Source organism: Fusarium mangiferae, assembly GCF_900044065.1.
Source record: "Fusarium mangiferae strain MRC7560 genome assembly, contig: FMAN_scaffold009, whole genome shotgun sequence".
NCBI classification, from domain to species: Eukaryota; Fungi; Ascomycota; class Sordariomycetes; order Hypocreales; family Nectriaceae; genus Fusarium; species Fusarium mangiferae.
Window position 1 is genome coordinate 582124 of NW_024573929.1, and position 16332 is coordinate 598455.

At 50.7% G+C, this 16332-nt stretch overlaps 7 protein-coding genes across 7 annotated transcripts; 2 read left to right on the plus strand and 5 right to left on the minus strand.

Moving 5' to 3' along the window:
* Positions 1-64: 64 nt before the first annotated feature.
* On the minus strand, positions 65-916 carry FMAN_12292 (uncharacterized protein; the record flags this gene model as incomplete). Its single annotated transcript, XM_041834813.1, has 2 exons — positions 65-733; positions 800-916. 2 exons carry the CDS (start codon positions 914-916, stop codon positions 65-67), a joined length of 786 nt encoding a protein of 261 aa, XP_041685039.1.
* A 308-nt stretch (positions 917-1224) lies between these two features.
* Positions 1225-2544, plus strand: FMAN_12293 (putative actin-like protein ACT2; the record flags this gene model as incomplete). The annotated part of the gene is made up of 3 exons (XM_041834814.1): positions 1225-1246; positions 1330-1749; positions 1814-2544. 3 exons carry the CDS (start codon positions 1225-1227, stop codon positions 2542-2544), a joined length of 1173 nt encoding a protein of 390 aa, XP_041685040.1.
* Positions 2545-4315: 1771 nt separating this feature from the next.
* On the plus strand, positions 4316-5674 carry FMAN_12294 (uncharacterized protein; the record flags this gene model as incomplete). Its single annotated transcript, XM_041834815.1, has 1 exon — positions 4316-5674. The coding sequence occupies one exon, from the start codon at positions 4316-4318 to the stop codon at positions 5672-5674; it is 1359 nt and encodes a 452-aa protein (XP_041685041.1).
* A 1360-nt stretch (positions 5675-7034) lies between these two features.
* Positions 7035-7702, minus strand: FMAN_12295 (putative ADP-ribosylation factor 6; the record flags this gene model as incomplete). Its single annotated transcript, XM_041834816.1, has 3 exons — positions 7035-7198; positions 7249-7395; positions 7453-7702. The coding sequence occupies 3 exons, from the start codon at positions 7700-7702 to the stop codon at positions 7035-7037; spliced, it is 561 nt and encodes a 186-aa protein (XP_041685042.1).
* Positions 7703-9057: 1355 nt separating this feature from the next.
* Positions 9058-10428, minus strand: FMAN_12296 (uncharacterized protein; the record flags this gene model as incomplete). Its single annotated transcript, XM_041834817.1, has 1 exon — positions 9058-10428. One exon carries the CDS (start codon positions 10426-10428, stop codon positions 9058-9060), a length of 1371 nt encoding a protein of 456 aa, XP_041685043.1.
* An 878-nt stretch (positions 10429-11306) lies between these two features.
* Positions 11307-12707, minus strand: FMAN_12297 (putative phosphomannose isomerase (manA); the record flags this gene model as incomplete). The annotated part of the gene is made up of 2 exons (XM_041834818.1): positions 11307-12509; positions 12564-12707. The coding sequence occupies 2 exons, from the start codon at positions 12705-12707 to the stop codon at positions 11307-11309; spliced, it is 1347 nt and encodes a 448-aa protein (XP_041685044.1).
* Positions 12708-14273: 1566 nt separating this feature from the next.
* On the minus strand, positions 14274-15730 carry FMAN_12298 (uncharacterized protein; the record flags this gene model as incomplete). The annotated part of the gene is made up of 3 exons (XM_041834820.1): positions 14274-15419; positions 15475-15582; positions 15677-15730. 3 exons carry the CDS (start codon positions 15728-15730, stop codon positions 14274-14276), a joined length of 1308 nt encoding a protein of 435 aa, XP_041685045.1.
* Positions 15731-16332: the final 602 nt, after the last annotated feature.

Genomic DNA, 16332 nt, shown 5'->3' on the forward strand with positions numbered 1-16332 from the left:
ATTCAAGCAGCGTACTAGGCAGTCGCAGATATGGCTCTACAGATAGAACGAAGCGCCTGTCGATTTACCGAAAGATCTTCTTGCTGCGGATCATCTGCTCCAGCTGCATGATGCCCGCCTTGACTCCGTCGACGATGTAGACAAGGTTACCGTCAGCCTTGCCGTACTCCTCGATAGCAGTCGATCTGATGATCTCCTCCAGACCAGCCATACCACCGCACCCCATGAGCACAACCGACACTTGTCCCTCATTGAGCAACTTTCGTGTTGCCTCCTTGAGCTTCTCCCTTACCTTCTCCGGAGGAACAGTGTGAAAGTCGCCCGCCGTAAGCCCAGACGAGAAAACGCCAGCAAACTTGTTATTCACGCCGTCCTTCGCCTGCCCAAGAAAGTTCTTGACGCCATGCGACAAGTGGTCCTCCCACCACTTCCCAGTGGTGACAATCCCCCATTTACCTGCATTATCGGGCGCAGCCATGAGCGAAAGAGACGTGAGAATACTCGCCTCAAAAATCCCAGTCACTGCAAGATGTCGATACCTAGTCAACTTTGACACCAAGCAATGAACGCTGAAACACGCGACGAGAACGCCGTCGTACTTATCCGACTCAAGCTCCTCCTCGATCTTGGGGTCATCGAGGACGGCCTGCGTGCTGCGGTCGATGCCCTCCTGGTCGTTGATGCTGTCTGGGGCGGAGTGGGGAGGGGCTGTGTAGGTATAGATCTCAACTGACTTTTGTGACACATCAGCCTGTGTAGAATTGAAGACTGTTTTGTTTTAGCTGTCTGTGTATCATACGTCTGGGAGTGACATTTGGCGGATGGCGTTGGCCATGCCGTCAGTCATGATAGTGGATGAGTTTGGGTTTAGGACGAGAATGCGGAGATTCCGTCTGAGGAAACGGAGCTCGGACATGATGGCTGATACAAAGACTCGACGATGAATATAGTGATATATATATAGCTTGATGAAGCTCTAAAACTGTGCCTACACTGAAATCTCTCACTTATCTTTGAGAGGGGTTTCTACATGACGGAAGCTAGACAGCTCGCGGGCGCCACGTGATCCGCCTCAGCCACCTCTGACGACGGTCGGCCACTCGAACCCCACTACTGACGACCACCTCAACCTCCTCTAAGCTGAAGCTCCCATATACCAACACGACACCTCCTCGGCCTCACAACCCTCCCAATACACATCCTCCGTCGTGGCCCATCACTATAATGTCTAACCCTCCACCCATTGGTAAGCTCTCTCCCCCCCCCGCAAGCTCCAGAAGCTCCCATCTCTCCCCTGACGCAAGCTGACCTCGAACCTCTACCGCTTAGTCCTCGACGGAGGTACCGGTTTCCTCAAGGTCGGATATGCCGCGCAGAACTTCCCCGAGCATCAATACCCCTCCATCGTAGGCCGACCGATCCTTCGTTCCGAGGAGCAGACCGATAGCGATGTTGTCATCAAGGATATCATGTGCGGTGACGAAGCTGCCGCCGCGAGGACAATGCTCCAGATCAGCTACCCCATGGAGAACGGCATCGTTAAGAAGTGGGACGATATGGAACATCTTTGGGATTATACCTTCTACGAGAAGCTCAAGGTCGATCCTACGGGCCAGAAGATCCTCTTGACGGAGCCTCCGATGAACCCTCTTAAGAACCGAGAGAAGATGTGCGAGGTCATGTTTGATAGATATAATTTTGGCGGTGTCTACGTCGCCATCCAGGCCGTCCTGGCTCTATACGCTCAAGGTGAGTTTCCCCAGAGGCTTCAATACTTCTTGCGCAAGAGTTGGTGTTGACCAATGCGGTGTAGGTCTTAGCTCCGGTGTCGTAGTCGACTCAGGCGATGGTGTCACACACATTGTGCCCGTCTACGAATCCGTGGTCCTCAACCACCTCACGAAGCGATTAGACGTTGCCGGCCGAGACGTCACGCGCAACCTCATCAAGCTGCTGCTGCGCCGCGGCTACGCCCTCAACCGAACCGCCGATTTCGAGACCGTCCGCCAGATCAAGGAGAAGCTATGCTACGTGTCGTACGACCTCGAGCTCGACAAGCGCCTGAGCGAGGACACCACTGTGCTCGTCGAAGATTACACCCTGCCGGACGGACGTGTGATCCGCGTTGGCAGCGAGCGTTTCGAGGCGCCCGAGTGTCTCTTCCAGCCTCACCTCGTCGACAGCGAATCCCCCGGCCTTGGCGAATTCCTCTTCAACACCATCCAATCCGCCGACGTCGACATCCGCTCGTCTCTGTTCAAGGCTATTGTTCTGTCTGGTGGTAGCAGCATGTATCCCGGTCTTCCGTCGCGACTGGAGAAGGAACTCAAGCAGCTGTGGCTCACACGGGCGCTGCAGGGCAACCCTGAGCGATTGAGCAAGTTCAAGGTGCGGATAGAAGATCCTCCGCGACGCCGACACATGGTGTTCCTTGGTGGAGCGGTGTTGGCCAACATTATGGCGGACAAGGAGAGCATGTGGGTTACCAAGGCGGAGTGGGAGGAGGAGGGTACTAGAGTGCTTGAGAAATTGGGACCGCGATAAGAGAGAGCCTCTGAGCGTTTGTTAGAGGGGAAGGTATTTTGCGTTCAAGTCAGTTTGTGGTAGACAGCAAGAAAAGACGTTATGAAGACCATGTTGCCTTGACTGGGGGTCTCATTTCTGTGTTGGTGTCAATTGAGCTGATTGACCATCTCGGATGCATTTCAATGTTGAGATGATTGAGAGCGATAGCATGAGAAGTATAGTTCATGATCATTCCAAAAGCGTGTCCAATGTAACCATCACCAACAAGCTTGACACCAAAAAGCCAGCTTAGTCATCACTGATATGTGACAAACAGTCGCAAAGTTCTGGAACACGAGGCATGAATCTCAATCATACCAAACCCATTCTCACCTTTATCTCGTGTCGCAAACCCTCCCATCGCCAGCGCAACCGATCGCCTTCACAGCCAGACTCAGACTCATAGCCATCTTATTCCCAATCTCCACAGGGGGCTCCGCAGCGATTACCCCATATCGCGTCTCTCGCCCCAAGGGATAGAGATCCGCGCCGCAAGGAGACTGGAAAGTGAGTACAGCGGCTGCAGTTCCCGAGAAACCTTACAGTGCCGTGCCGTTTTTTTATTAGAGTCTGCGGCGCCAAAGTCAAAAAAGGGAGAAAAGGGTGCAGTACGGGATACACAACCTCGTATGCGCATCCTATCAACTCTCACGCGTCGTGCATTAGAACGAGGAGGCGAGAATCTATTACCAACGGTCTATTACCTATTCCCTTTTTTTCCCCGCGCGGGGAAACCTTTTCCTTTTTGAATTGATACCAAGCGGCGTACACTACACTACGGACGGGCACATCCAATCTCCTCTGCTGTGGGTGATACTCCACCCGCAAATCATTGATTTGAGAGAATCCCGCTTACGGGGGACAGAGAGGCAGAGAGACAGATAGTGCTCGGAAGGACCGTTCCGTTTTTTTGGAGGGTTCCCGGACAGTAAATGAGTGTAACGAATCCGCCGACGGGGGCTTCGGGCCCGGGATCCGTTGGCTTGGGTGCCGTCAGGGGGAGTTTGAAGAGGAGTGTTCAGGCGTCTTTTGAGGGTGAGTCCGTTCTATTTCTATTTCCCTCTCTAATTCTCATCTTTTTGGGTTTGTCACATCTCACGAGCATATATCGCCTATCTAAAAGTTCCTTGTCTCCTATATCGGTCACACTGCACTGCACTAGTCTAGCTCAGCCGTTGCATGCATTTTGTATCTCTTCCGTGTCCATTCAATATTCATTCTCAATTTCCACGTACATAATCTTGTCGTCAGCTACTCTGATTTCCTTTTTTCCTTTCTATCGTCCTTCTCCTCTTCTTTAGAGTCTCACTTTTTTCGCCTCACTCGGGGTTCACGCCGCAAACTTGTCCAAAGAGGGAAAAGATTATCTATCCTGAGGTGTCGACTTTGAACAACGACTTGCCTGACTCGAACTCTCCTCAACCCAGCTCAGCTCAGCTCAGTCTCGGTTCTTCCGAGCTATCAACAACTCAACGTCTTTTTAAAAGTCTCATCGGCTGAAGCGTCTTGTCTTGTTCTGTCTGCCATCGTCATCGCTTTATTTAATCTTCGGTATCTCGTTCTCTTTTTTCCGTCTTCGGCGTCTAATAAGCTTCCGTTGCTTTTTTGTCGTTGCTGCTGTGGACCTCAACCAGCCTTTCACATTTCGCCTCAATCACTCACCATCGCCATCTCACTCATCTTTCTGTGCCAATGCCGAGTGGTTAAACGCACGCTTCACCAACCGAGACACAGGCCTCGATACTCGGCGATGCCTCTCCGTCCTCACATCGGCCTCGGGTTTCCTGCTCACGCTTACCAAAAACGTCATGTAGAACCTCACGATCGCTCAACTGGGTATCAGCCCAAAGTCCGAATCACAGATCGTTACCGCATCATTGGCTTCATCAGCTCGGGTACCTATGGACGGGTCTACAAGGCTGTTGGCCGCAATGGCAAGCCTGTGGGTGAATTCGCTATCAAGAAGTTTAAGCCCGACAAGGAAGGTGAACAGATCAGCTACACGGGCATCTCTCAGAGTGCGATCCGTGAGATGAGTCTGTGCAGCGAACTTCACCACATCAACGTTATTCGTCTCTGCGAAATTATGCTTGAGGACAAGTGTATCTTTATGGTGTTTGAGTATGCCGAGCACGATCTATTACAAATCATCCATCATCACACACAACAGCCACGGCATCCGATTCCCCCGGCAACCATCAAAAGTATCATGTTCCAACTCCTCAACGGATGTCAGTATCTACACATCAACTGGGTTCTTCACCGTGATCTCAAACCCGCCAACATCATGGTCACTTCATCAGGCGAAGTGAAGATTGGAGATTTGGGTCTAGCACGTCGATTCGATAAACCACTTCACTCTCTCTTTAGCGGAGATAAAGTTGTCGTTACTATCTGGTATCGGGCTCCCGAACTTATTCTCGGTTCATATCATTACACTCCTGCCATCGATATGTGGGCTGTAGGGTGTATTTTTGCCGAACTTCTTTCCTTGAGGCCGATATTTAAGGGAGAGGAAGCCAAAATGGATAGCAAGAAGACGGTTCCCTTCCAACGCAACCAGATGCAAAAAATTATCGAAATCATGGGTGTGCCAACGAAGGATAAGTGGCCTCTATTATCAACAATGCCCGAATACAACCAGCTCAACACTCTTGCCAACTCCATGGCATCATCTCATCACAATCACCACAACCATCATCATCCTCATCACCACCATGGCCACTACGGATCCCGCAACCCACCGCCCCCTCCTCCAGGCGGCTCAAACCTCGAGAAGTGGTATTACAGCACCATCAACCACACCAGCGCCCCCGGCGGCACACCACCACTTGCCTCTCTCGGCTCAGAAGGCTACAAGCTCCTCGCCGGTCTTCTGGAGTACGACCCCTCAAAACGTCTCACAGCTGCACAAGCTCTCCAGTCTCCCTTCTTCTCAACCGGCGACCGTGTCAGTGCGAATTGTTTCGAAGGCTGCAAGAATGAGTATCCTTGTCGACGTGTGAGTCAAGATGATAACGATATACGGACGAGTAGCCTTCCGGGTACGAAGCGGAGTGGATTACCGGATGACTCGTTGATAAGGCCTGCCAAGAGGCAGAAGGAGTAGGATTCCAAGGTGGTAAGAGGCCGTGCCCGACGAATTGTCCATCCTTGGGTCATTCACCCATTGATCATCCGGCTTGAACCATTCATTCGCCCTCCAATGGTTTACTGCCAGATTGCTCACCCACTTCGTGTTTCTGCAGATGGTGTGCAACGCATTTTCCACATCGTCAGGCATGAAGAGGATTGTATCAATAATTACTGTTTGGCGTAGTACGGCGTTTATGTATAAATGGATTACGGTTATCAATTTTGGGTTGGGCGAATAGATAGAGCGGTTGTTATAGCATATACCCGGCGTTCAATACAATGGAGATTAGTTCACTACAGCTTATTCGTAATACAAGTGAAAGTTGTATGGTCCGTCCTAGAAAGGATAGTAGGTGGTAATTCTCACAACCACCCTGAACGGCATGCAACAAGGCCTGAGCCGATCAGCTATGTACCAGAGTCAAGGAATAACTATATAAGATAGACCATGAGTAAGTGCTGTGAACAGCAAGAAACGAGCAATCAGATACAGCCTAGAGAATGGACTGCTAAGAACAGGGATCCATGGAAAGTTTAAACATAGTCGTATTCATCTCCCTTCACCCCAATTGCCTACCCTCAACTCATCACTAAATCCATATCGTCGACTCACTCTTCTTCCCCCAACCATCTCACATCACCACCCCAAGAAGTAAAAAAAAAAGGGTGCCATATCATTAAGACAAATATCATAAAAAAGGGGGCCCAGTGACATTATTTTTAACACAGATTCTCTTTCACCAACGATACGGAAAAACTCAAGGAGCGCATAAAAAACAGCAACGGCAAAGATTTCAACAATACAAAAAAGACTTTCGAGGTCGACATGCCTCAGATACGTCTGCCTATCTCTTCTCTCTCTCTTTTCCCACAAACTGCCTGCTCCACCCGTTGTGAATTATCTATCATTTTGATTGTGTGTGTAAAATTCCTCCCCACATCCCCCCTTCATCAACAAAGAGTTTACTTCCCCCGTGGGAAATAAAATAAAATAGAAGAATTAAGAAGAAGAAGAAAAAAGAAGCAAAGATATGATAAACAGTCCGGGTATTTCAGCAAATTCGGCGAGTTGTTTTGGTGTGAGGAGCTTGGAAAGGGCGTAGATGAGGGTTGAGGGGTGATGTCTCCGTATGGAGAGGAGGGCTGTAATGATCCCGAGATGTGGTGTGGGCGAAAGTATCCTCCTTTACCGCAAGCGTGGTATAGCTTGTAAACTCTTAATATCGAGATGCAGGTTCGGGAGGTAGAAAAGAATTCGGGATCGTTTCGAGATAGTGAGATAGTGGAAAGCCCTCGAGGTGAAGACGGGAAACGTCGCATGACTCGCTCCTCGTCTACTTCTTAGCCGGAGTCGGAGGGGCCTTGACATTGTTGGACAACCACGCCAGACCCTCGAGAAGACCCTCGCCTGTGGTGGCGCAGCTGGGCACCACGTACCAAACCTTGTCCTTGAGCTTGGAGAGCTGAAGAGCCTCGGTGACTTCTTGGGGTTTCATAGCTGTACCTTGTTAGCGGAATCGTACAACGGGGTGTCAAAGGGAGACATACCCTCTGCCAAATCTTGCTTGTTGGCAAACACGAGTAGTAGACTGTCCTTCATCTCGCGATCGTTGATGATTCGGTGAAGTTCTTGTCTAGCCTCCTCCATTCGGTTCCTATCAGAAGAGTCGATAACGAAGATAAGACCCTGAGTACCTGCACCCCCAAAAAGCATCAGTATTGACTCCATTCTTCGGGACCGTTATAACTCACCGCTGAAGTAATGCCTCCACAGAGGACGAATCTTGTCCTGGCCACCGACGTCCCAAACGTTAAACTTGACATTCTTGTACGTAACCGTCTCGACGTTGAAGCCGACCGTGGGAATCGTGGTGACGTCCTGGCCCAGCTTGAGCTTGTAGAGGATAGTTGTCTTTCCGGCAGCGTCGAGACCAAGCATGAGGAGGCGCATCTCCTTTGATCCGAAGATCTTGCCCATCATCTTTGAGAATTGGCCGCCCATGATTGCGGCTTGTGTAGAACGTGTCCGGTTATGTTTATTCGGTATGCGCTCGTGGGTGACGGTGGTGTGGTGTGATGTGATAGGAATACAAAGGGAGTTGAGTTGGGTTGCCGTGTCTCGTTTCGAAACCTGTTCGCAGCGCAATGTGTCAGCCTCGCTTCTCGCGTGATACCAATGATACAACAACGATCTCCGATGCAACGAGAAGACAGAGAATGGCGTGTCAGATTACAACAGGTGTTGATTGATGTAAATGTTGCTGTCTGACGTGACGTTTTGTTCGCCAAAGAAAAGCAAAGAGATCTTGACAAAAGAAATCAAGGCTCCAGCTTTCTCGTATCTCCCCGCTGTTGATTCCCACTCTTGTCGTCTCCCGAGTCGCCGTTTGTTGATTGTCGCAGATAGAAAAGACCCTATACATACAATACACCTTGTGCTGTTCGTTGGCGCGTATCGCAACGTTTGTTTGTTTTGTTTTGTTTATCCGTATCGCACGATCGTTTCGACAAGAAGGGCTCCGAAACTTGGCAGTGTCTTTTCGAATGAAGACGTAGACGTAAACGTTGGAATACTACAGTGCCCTCAGAGAAATGGATCTAGTATCAAGCATCAATCAAATCTGGACTCTTCTCTTTTTCCCCCCGTCAGGGGAAAAAAAAAGGGACGGACGGGTCAATCCCTCTTGTTTGCTGCTTCCCTTCCCCTGGCCCTGAGCTCCTCTCGGCCTAGCGCCCAGCACGGGGCAACCACGCGGGCGGGGACAATTGACAGCCCCTCAGGGGGCAAGAAAACACCGAACCTTGATATAAGGTGTCAAAATAAACTCAGCAAAAGACATCCTAAAATTATGTAAAATTACCTAAGTCTTTTTATCACTTAGGGTTAAGGTCCTGGGTTTTCCTTCCTCCCCTAGCAGCCCCAATCCCTTATGACGATAGGCCGCTTGGGTCCCCTGTCCAGTCCCTGAAATGAGATACGGTCACTGTAAGGTACCCGGGCGGTCTGGCCTGGAGTGAGTGACCTGACCTGGCTCAAATTCCAGCCATAAACAACCTTACCGACAACCATCAATCAGTCCGTTTGTCCATGGCAAGGGTCATCAACACTAATAACCTCCGAGGCTCTTCTCATTAGCGTAGGCCTCAAATCACTTCACTTCGGTCCTTCGGTCAACTTCATATCGTGCGTGCCCAATATCAACGGTAATAATACTCGATTGATGCTTGCTATTGCGTCGTAAGCAACTGCTCTATGGACTGTTTTCCTGGATGCCTATCATATCCACTGCAACGCTATCATTAAACGCACCGGAGCATATAACAACTCCTAGCACATATCTCCCGGTGCAGTCGGGCTTATGCTCGGTATTCAATCACAAACCTCCTCTCCACCTGTTGTAGTGTTGAAGAGTCATTCTCCCCCTCAAACTTGAGATTGACCTTGCCGTCGCTGTCCATGCTATGAACCTCCGCCTTGTAGAACGTGGTTGTGTTAGGATACAGTGCTAGCACCACCTTGCCTGATTCCCAGTCCTTCAGCGTCGATGCTTGACTCTCAGGTGTAATGGGAATCATACTGCTGGCACTTGATCGGTACTCCTTCTGTTTGCTCTGGTCTTCGGGTTCTATATCGAGGACCTTGTATCGTCGGCTTTTGCCCTCACCCATCACCTGCGCGACCTCACCGAGTATCCAGTCTGATGTTGTATCCCCATTCAACGCTTTGGGCTTGAATGCAACTGCGTCACCTTTTGAGAAAACAACTTTGGACTTGTTGTTCCCTGATCCGACACCGCTTCCAACTGACCCCTGAGGCTCGACACTATCGGCCTTTGGGGGCATGCTGTCGCGGTCGCGGTCTCGTTCTCTTTCCCTCTCGCGTTCTCGTTCACGTTCTCTTGCTCGATCACCATATTTTCTTGCTGATCCTCCAATTGGACTCGGCACGGGAGAATCACCAGCCCCATCAAAGTCGTAGAGCGAAGATGCTGCCGCCGCGCTGTCTCGGGCATTCCTCTTACCAGGCCCCGCTGCTTGAGCATCCTGCTGTTCCTTGGCGTGCACCACGGCGCGCAACACTTTGAGCTGCTCGATAGTGTTTTTGAGTGCTGACATGTTAGCCTCCGAGTGCTTAACCCCTGTCCGACATAGCTGTTCCATCTCTTTCAACGAGTCACTCGGAATTTTCTCCAAGTCCATCGTACCGACTTGTTTATCCATCGTGACAAGCTCCGTAAGACTGTCATTCTCGGCATTGATTCCGGAGACAATCTCCCCCACTTGACTCTTGCACAGCTCCCATATCTGTACCTCCTCTCCATGTGAATTACCATTGTTGCGGTTGGACGCCCGTCCGCTTCTGTTTCGTTGCGACATCTCGCGGTTGTGGCGCTCCGGCTTCACCGACTCCGGCCGCGGGGTATTATGTTCACTTCTCGGCGACCTCTTCGGCGTGCCCACGTCTGAAGTGATATCCCGACTATGGTTCTTGGTTCTCGACTTTGTCGGGCGGTTTGGGGTGGAATCTCTGCTCGAAGGATCCTGTCGCTTCGACCCTGATCGCTTCGGCTCCGGCGTGTTGGAGGACTGGCGCAGAGACTCTTGAAAGCTATTCTCCCTTGAGTGAGTACCGCTTCGCCTAGGCTTTAGGGGAATCTGGTAGTAGGGTCCGAGATCTTCTTGGAGGTTCTTGAGTTCGTCCCGCGCAGGCTTCTGCCCGTTAGCCATCCTGCCCCGATACCACCGCCTAAACAGAATGTTGCGATGAGAATCAACCCGAGGAAGGAAACATTATGACGACGAGACGACAATGAATAAACGAAAGCAAGCGCAATTGGAAAAAAGAAAAAGAAAAAAGGGAATTGAAGCGCATAAGATTCATGAATTCAATGAGAAAAAATTGGACTAACCTGAGTTAAGAGAGGCCCGAGTGCTCACAGGCCGAGGCGGGATGGTATGGGGAAGGAAAGGCGACTAAGACAGAAGGCGCGTCGCAGATGAGAAGGGATCGGCAAAGTGAGCAAAAGAGGAGAGAGGCTGTGACTGATTTTATAAGTGAATAGAGTTATTATATCATGTCATGAAGTAGAATAGAGTTGAGGTATAATTGAAAGCTTATTATTGTTGGTTCAATAGTGTAATCGTCGGGTATCATGTCGTGTCAATCGTGATGGTGCTTAGTCTTTCTCTAACAGTTGAGGCTGGTGATCCAGTGCCAAGGGAGCATCCTCCGCGGCAGAACAAAAGGCGGTGAGGACAAGTGGTGCCGCATTTGGAGGGGCTTGAGGGGAAGCTTCCTTATCATGACACCGATAAGGGTGTGAATTCCAATTCCAACGATTATTGGCACTGTACAATGACATCTGATTAACTGTAAAGCATGGTGTTGAGATGTAAATGGACAGCATTGATCAGGATTAGAAGCGCCTTCAGGTTCAAACTTACACACCATGTCCCTCGGTCTTCAGGAATAAGGTTAGAGTACAACACACACCCATGCAAAAGTCAATATCGGGCCACAGGAGGCCATCATGAATCTTTATTCCTCATTAAAAGTATATCTACCACAAACACCAATTTTCACACTCATATCATTCCCATAGCATCTATAGCTTCTGCTTCTCAGAATCATCGATCTCACAAAACGCCTTGAACGTCGTAAACTCATCATCCTCGCCCCCCTCACTCTCAAGCACAAGCTCAGCCGTAGCACCCACAAAGTACACGTACCCCTCCTTCATCTCATAGCTCGTAGGCCCAACAGCGATTCTTCCCTTTCCACTCGTGCAGATTACAATGCTAGGTCCCTCAATAGGCTCAAAAGTAGCCTTTGCGCCGTCACCGCGAAGCAGGGTGCGCACGACGCTGAATTCCTCGATGGGCGGGTCGTAGAGCACTACCCCTGAGCCGGAGCTGTAGGCGTTGCGGTTGAGAGTTGCGTAGGGATATTCGGTGGGTGTCATCTTTTGTTGCTCAATGGGCGCAAAGTTGTAGGTCAGCATGTCGACGAGGGTTGAGACGTCCTTGAACTTGGGTGTGAAACCAGCGCGGACAACGTTGTCAGAAGCTGCCATGCACTCCATGATGTCGCCGGAAATGTAGGCGTGAATGTCGTCGGCGACAAGGAACAAAGCCTCACCAGGTTCCAGTGTGACAAAGTTGAGGAAGAAGAGCACAAAGCATCCAATGTCGTCGCCAAACTCGCCGTGTGTTCGCTTCACAAGCTCAGCGAGCTTCTCGCCAGAAGTAGCAGGGACACCACCGCCAGCGAAATCAGCGCCCTCCTTCTCCGCCTGCTCAACAAGCTTGGGCATCTGCTCAGCAATATCCTCGGCAGACGACGCCATGAGCGCGCCAAAAGCCTTCTTCAAGAACTTCTTCTTCTCATCGGTAACACCCTCGTCACCATCTTTAGCAACCTGCGCAAACTCCTTCGCAGCTTCTTCGCCCACGAGCGCTCTCAGCGCAGGCACTGTGTCGAGGAAGTGAGCGATCTCATTGAGGGGTCGGAAACCGCAGAGACCCTCAAAGGGGGTAATGGCGATGGCCATTTCGGGCTTGTGGTTGTCATCGGGGTAGTTCTTTGCGTCGCGAGCGTGGAGTTGCTCGGCGAGTTTCTTGTTGGGGTGGGCTTGGATCGAGAGCGCTTTTGCGATGGAGAGCACCTTGAAGAGGAAGGGGAGCTTGTTGCCGTAGTGGGAGGAGATGGTTTGCGAGAGGAGGGACTGGTTGTCCTCGCAGAGATCGAGGAGGGTTCGGCCGGTGTTGAGGTCTCGAGAAGGGTTCGAGGGATGAGTTCCCATCCACAACTGCGCAGGCAATTCTTAGTATGGGTTATAGACACACATCATGTAGATGCTCACCTCTGCGTATGGAGTATCAGACTCGATCTTCAGGTCATCGGAGGGCGTAGCGGCCGCAAATCGCGCAGCGGCAGAATCGTTGCCCTTCTTTCCCCAGGCGTACGAGTTCACGCCGCATTGCAGACGAAGTAGAGGAACCTGCATGTTTGCGATGTTCGTTGTTGGCGGTGAATGCGACAATGAAGCTATAGCTTAGCTTGGAGGGGTCAAATGTCTAAAATCGAAGCGCAGGTCTCTGCCTTGGATGTAAAATCTTCTAAGCTATCAATCGCAAAGAAGAAAAGAAAATATCAGGAATTGCAAAGTTGGCCAAACAGAAAACAGATGATGACAGCAGTTATGACGGAGCCCGTGGAGGGGAAGTCACAGCATTACCCATCAGTTACGTTAACCCCCCATCACCCAAATTTAGCTTCCCCGTCCCCTCACCCTTCAGTGAACCACCTGCACTCTAACCGCTATAACGACGGGACACGAACGTGGTGATTCCGGGCTCTTGTAGGAAAAAGTACCGGAGTAGCTCCGTTTTTAGAACGTCCAAGAACCCCGCTGTGGGCCTAAAACTATCGACTCGCCATACCAGGGGTTTTATATTGCAACTCAAGGGCTATCATTTGGTGTGATGACAACTATTCGATAGTCTTGTCTGCGGCTTCCAAATATACCAACTGTCACTCAGAAGACGATTCATAGCAAGATTGGTGAACATTGGGTACACATCATAAAGATACATGTTATCGAGGAGCAGACTCACTAACGAGTACTAAATGCTCAAGGTGCTGCATACATGTACACAGGTGCTTCGTCAAACGACGTCAGCTCTTTCATCTAACTTAGCTTAGACAAAGTCCAGTCACTCACTATCCATCCATTATCCGACCAGTTCCTACTCTCAATCTTGACTTTCACCATTTTTTGTTGTCCGAAAATAAAGCAATGTACAGACTTATGCACCCAACAGAACAGAACAGACCAAAACACCTCGTTTCCCTTCTCCCAGAACTTCGAGGTCTGATAACTCATGCAGTCCGGGCCCAATGGTATGACTGTGTTCACCCACGCAGCAACCTGCTTTCCTCTCTTGTACCGAAAGACTCCAAAATCAAGAGCTGCAAGGCAAGGCAAGACGAGGCAAGGCCCTGGGGATAAAACGCCAGAGGAGGTCAAAGCTAGGAAAAGAGCGATATGCTGCACACTTTGACGACCAATCATGCAAATAAAATGGAAAAAGCAGAAAGAAAAGAAAAACACGTAACTCATGTATCGGGGTGGGAGATAAGACTCGACCGAGGCGCCACTGTAGCACAAACCAACGCTTGACGTGCTTCCCCGGTGAACGCTGTGCTCATCGTCTTGCGAATTTTCTGGAGGACTAACAGGCTCCCAAGTCAAGTTGTTCCGACGGCGGGACGATCGATGAGTAATTCGTCCATGACAAGCGAGCTGACATTGGTTGGGCATTCGTCCCATCACAACATATAGTGTGCGTTTTCGTGCCTCGCCAACGACCTCAACTACGTTGACCACGTAAAGACCAAAACCATTGCAACAACATACAGTGAAAAGAAAATGGCAATGGCCAAAATGCCTATCCAAATGAAAACATAGCGCACTGTAAAACCTCAAAACCGTGTATCAATGCAAGCAAACAATGTACAGTGATACTAGCCGCAGCTCATCCGAGTTGTCCTGCTTCGTATCAAATAGATCTCAAGCTCGCAGCGTCCCCGTGGCCTTGCGGTAGCTGTCTGCGGCGGCGTCTGCCCCAACGCTTCCAAGATCGCCAGGAGGCATCATGTAAGCTGCAGATTGGTGCGTCATGTAATGCGAGTTGCTGTGGCCCAGCGGGAAGGATGATATGCCACCGCTGTTAAGGGTGGGCATGTCACGACGAGCAGTAGTTGGAGGTGCCGCAGCGACTGAGTTGGTTGTGTCTATGTAGCGGTACGTCATCTCAGGGCCCTGACGCATGGAATCGGCCGGTCCCAGCACGGGTGCATCCGAAGAGTTAGCGTAGGAGTAGTAGTCGTTGCTTTGGCGGCCGTATTGAGAAGCGAGGTTCGTAGGATACGAGGGCAGACAGCCCGAGGTGGAGGACATGCTTGAGGACTCGTAACTCGTGTAACTCGAGGGCGCCTCGGAGGTGCTGCTCACAGGCGACGTATCCGATGTCGAAGCTTGCGACGACTTGCTGCTGCTGCTGTAGATAGAGCTACCAGAATCGTTCTTGTAAGACGATCCCATCGAGTTGGGTAGCGCAGTCCGGCCCACTGGTGCGGGCAAAAGCCTGTCCCCCATATTGACGCTTGCTGCCATGTTCTGGAAACCAAGGCTCTTCGAGTCAGTAGGGAGGTTCTGATAACCCAGGCTCTTGGTGGAGTCTGGCATCATGGTCTGGTACGCGAGGCTTGCCGAGTCCGTAGTCACTGGAGCAGGTCGATGTACCAGGCTCGTGACACTGTTTGGACCACTGTAGGCGTAGTTTGGCTCCATGTCCACGCAGAGGGCAGACTTGCCTGGGGTTCCAGAGGCGATTCGATGGCTGATTGCATATTCCGAGTCATGAACTGAGGAGTAGGGTGCTTGGTACATGCTGTTGTAGTAGCTTTGATCATCCGCGTATCCATGACTCCAGGTTGCAAGGGGGCAGTACGGCTTCGCACCATATCCATAGGTAGTAGGGGCCCGATAGACAAATGGATCACTGGTGTAGGATGGCACGCCATCAGCATACGCTGGGGTAGTCGAGGGCAGGGACGATATGGCAGAGCTTCCTCTCGCCTGGTACTGTCGAGAAGCTTCAAGGTTGTAAGTAAAGCCTTCACTCTTCACAATAGGTGCTTCATGAGACGAAACCTAGTCCATAGTGTAAGCAGTAAACTACACAGCATCACTCCACGTGGAAACATACTCTGAGGAATTGGCAAGGCTCGTGGCCTGCATTCTTGCAGTTGGTGCATGGTATTCCGTTGCCAACATCGCCACTGCAACGAATCTTCCTCTTTCGACACCGACCACACTGAATCTGTCGTTAGCCCGCTACACAATTATGTAAGTCTCGCACACACACCACACACCAGGTAAGGAAGGGAATGGGGGAGGTTTGCACTTACTGCTACCGCGATGCGCTTCCTCTGGGGAGTCACATCGTCGTCCCTCTCGCTCATGATAGTTGTCCTCGTGTCAGGATGAATGGGGTAAGCGGCCCCCCGACGCTCCGGGTATGAGAAGATATTCACCCGGCTCGGCCCAAATCGCCGCGGATCTGTCGAGTAGCAGTTTGGACTGACCATTGTGCCGGTCCAGTTACGGGTACTCGAGTAGTGAAAACGAAGGACTAGAGTCTAATTCAAGACTCAAAGTGGCTGTATGTCGAACTGCCTCATAGAGATTGGCAATCTTCCTTGTTGGGTGATGCCTTGTCACAGGAGTAGTCTCAAAAGAAGATCCCACGGCTGTCAAAAGACAAAGCCCAGAGCTTGAAGTCGTTCCCGGATTGCAAGCACTCGTCCGTCGGGACTCTCGGCAACTAAGGGACTCTAAGTAAACAATGGGTTTGTTGCCGTGGATTTGCTGAACAGTTGAATGAAAGATTATGATTACCAGTTCCCGTCAACTTCGGCTTGACAGAACTCGGAGTTTTTGAGGAAGCAGAAATCAATGAGACAGAAAGAAACAAGAGATCCAAAGACCAGCAGATCTGCGGTCGATGGCATCCTGATATACTCCGTGCCACTCACTGACTTAGACCGCTCCTGGGTATGGCCGT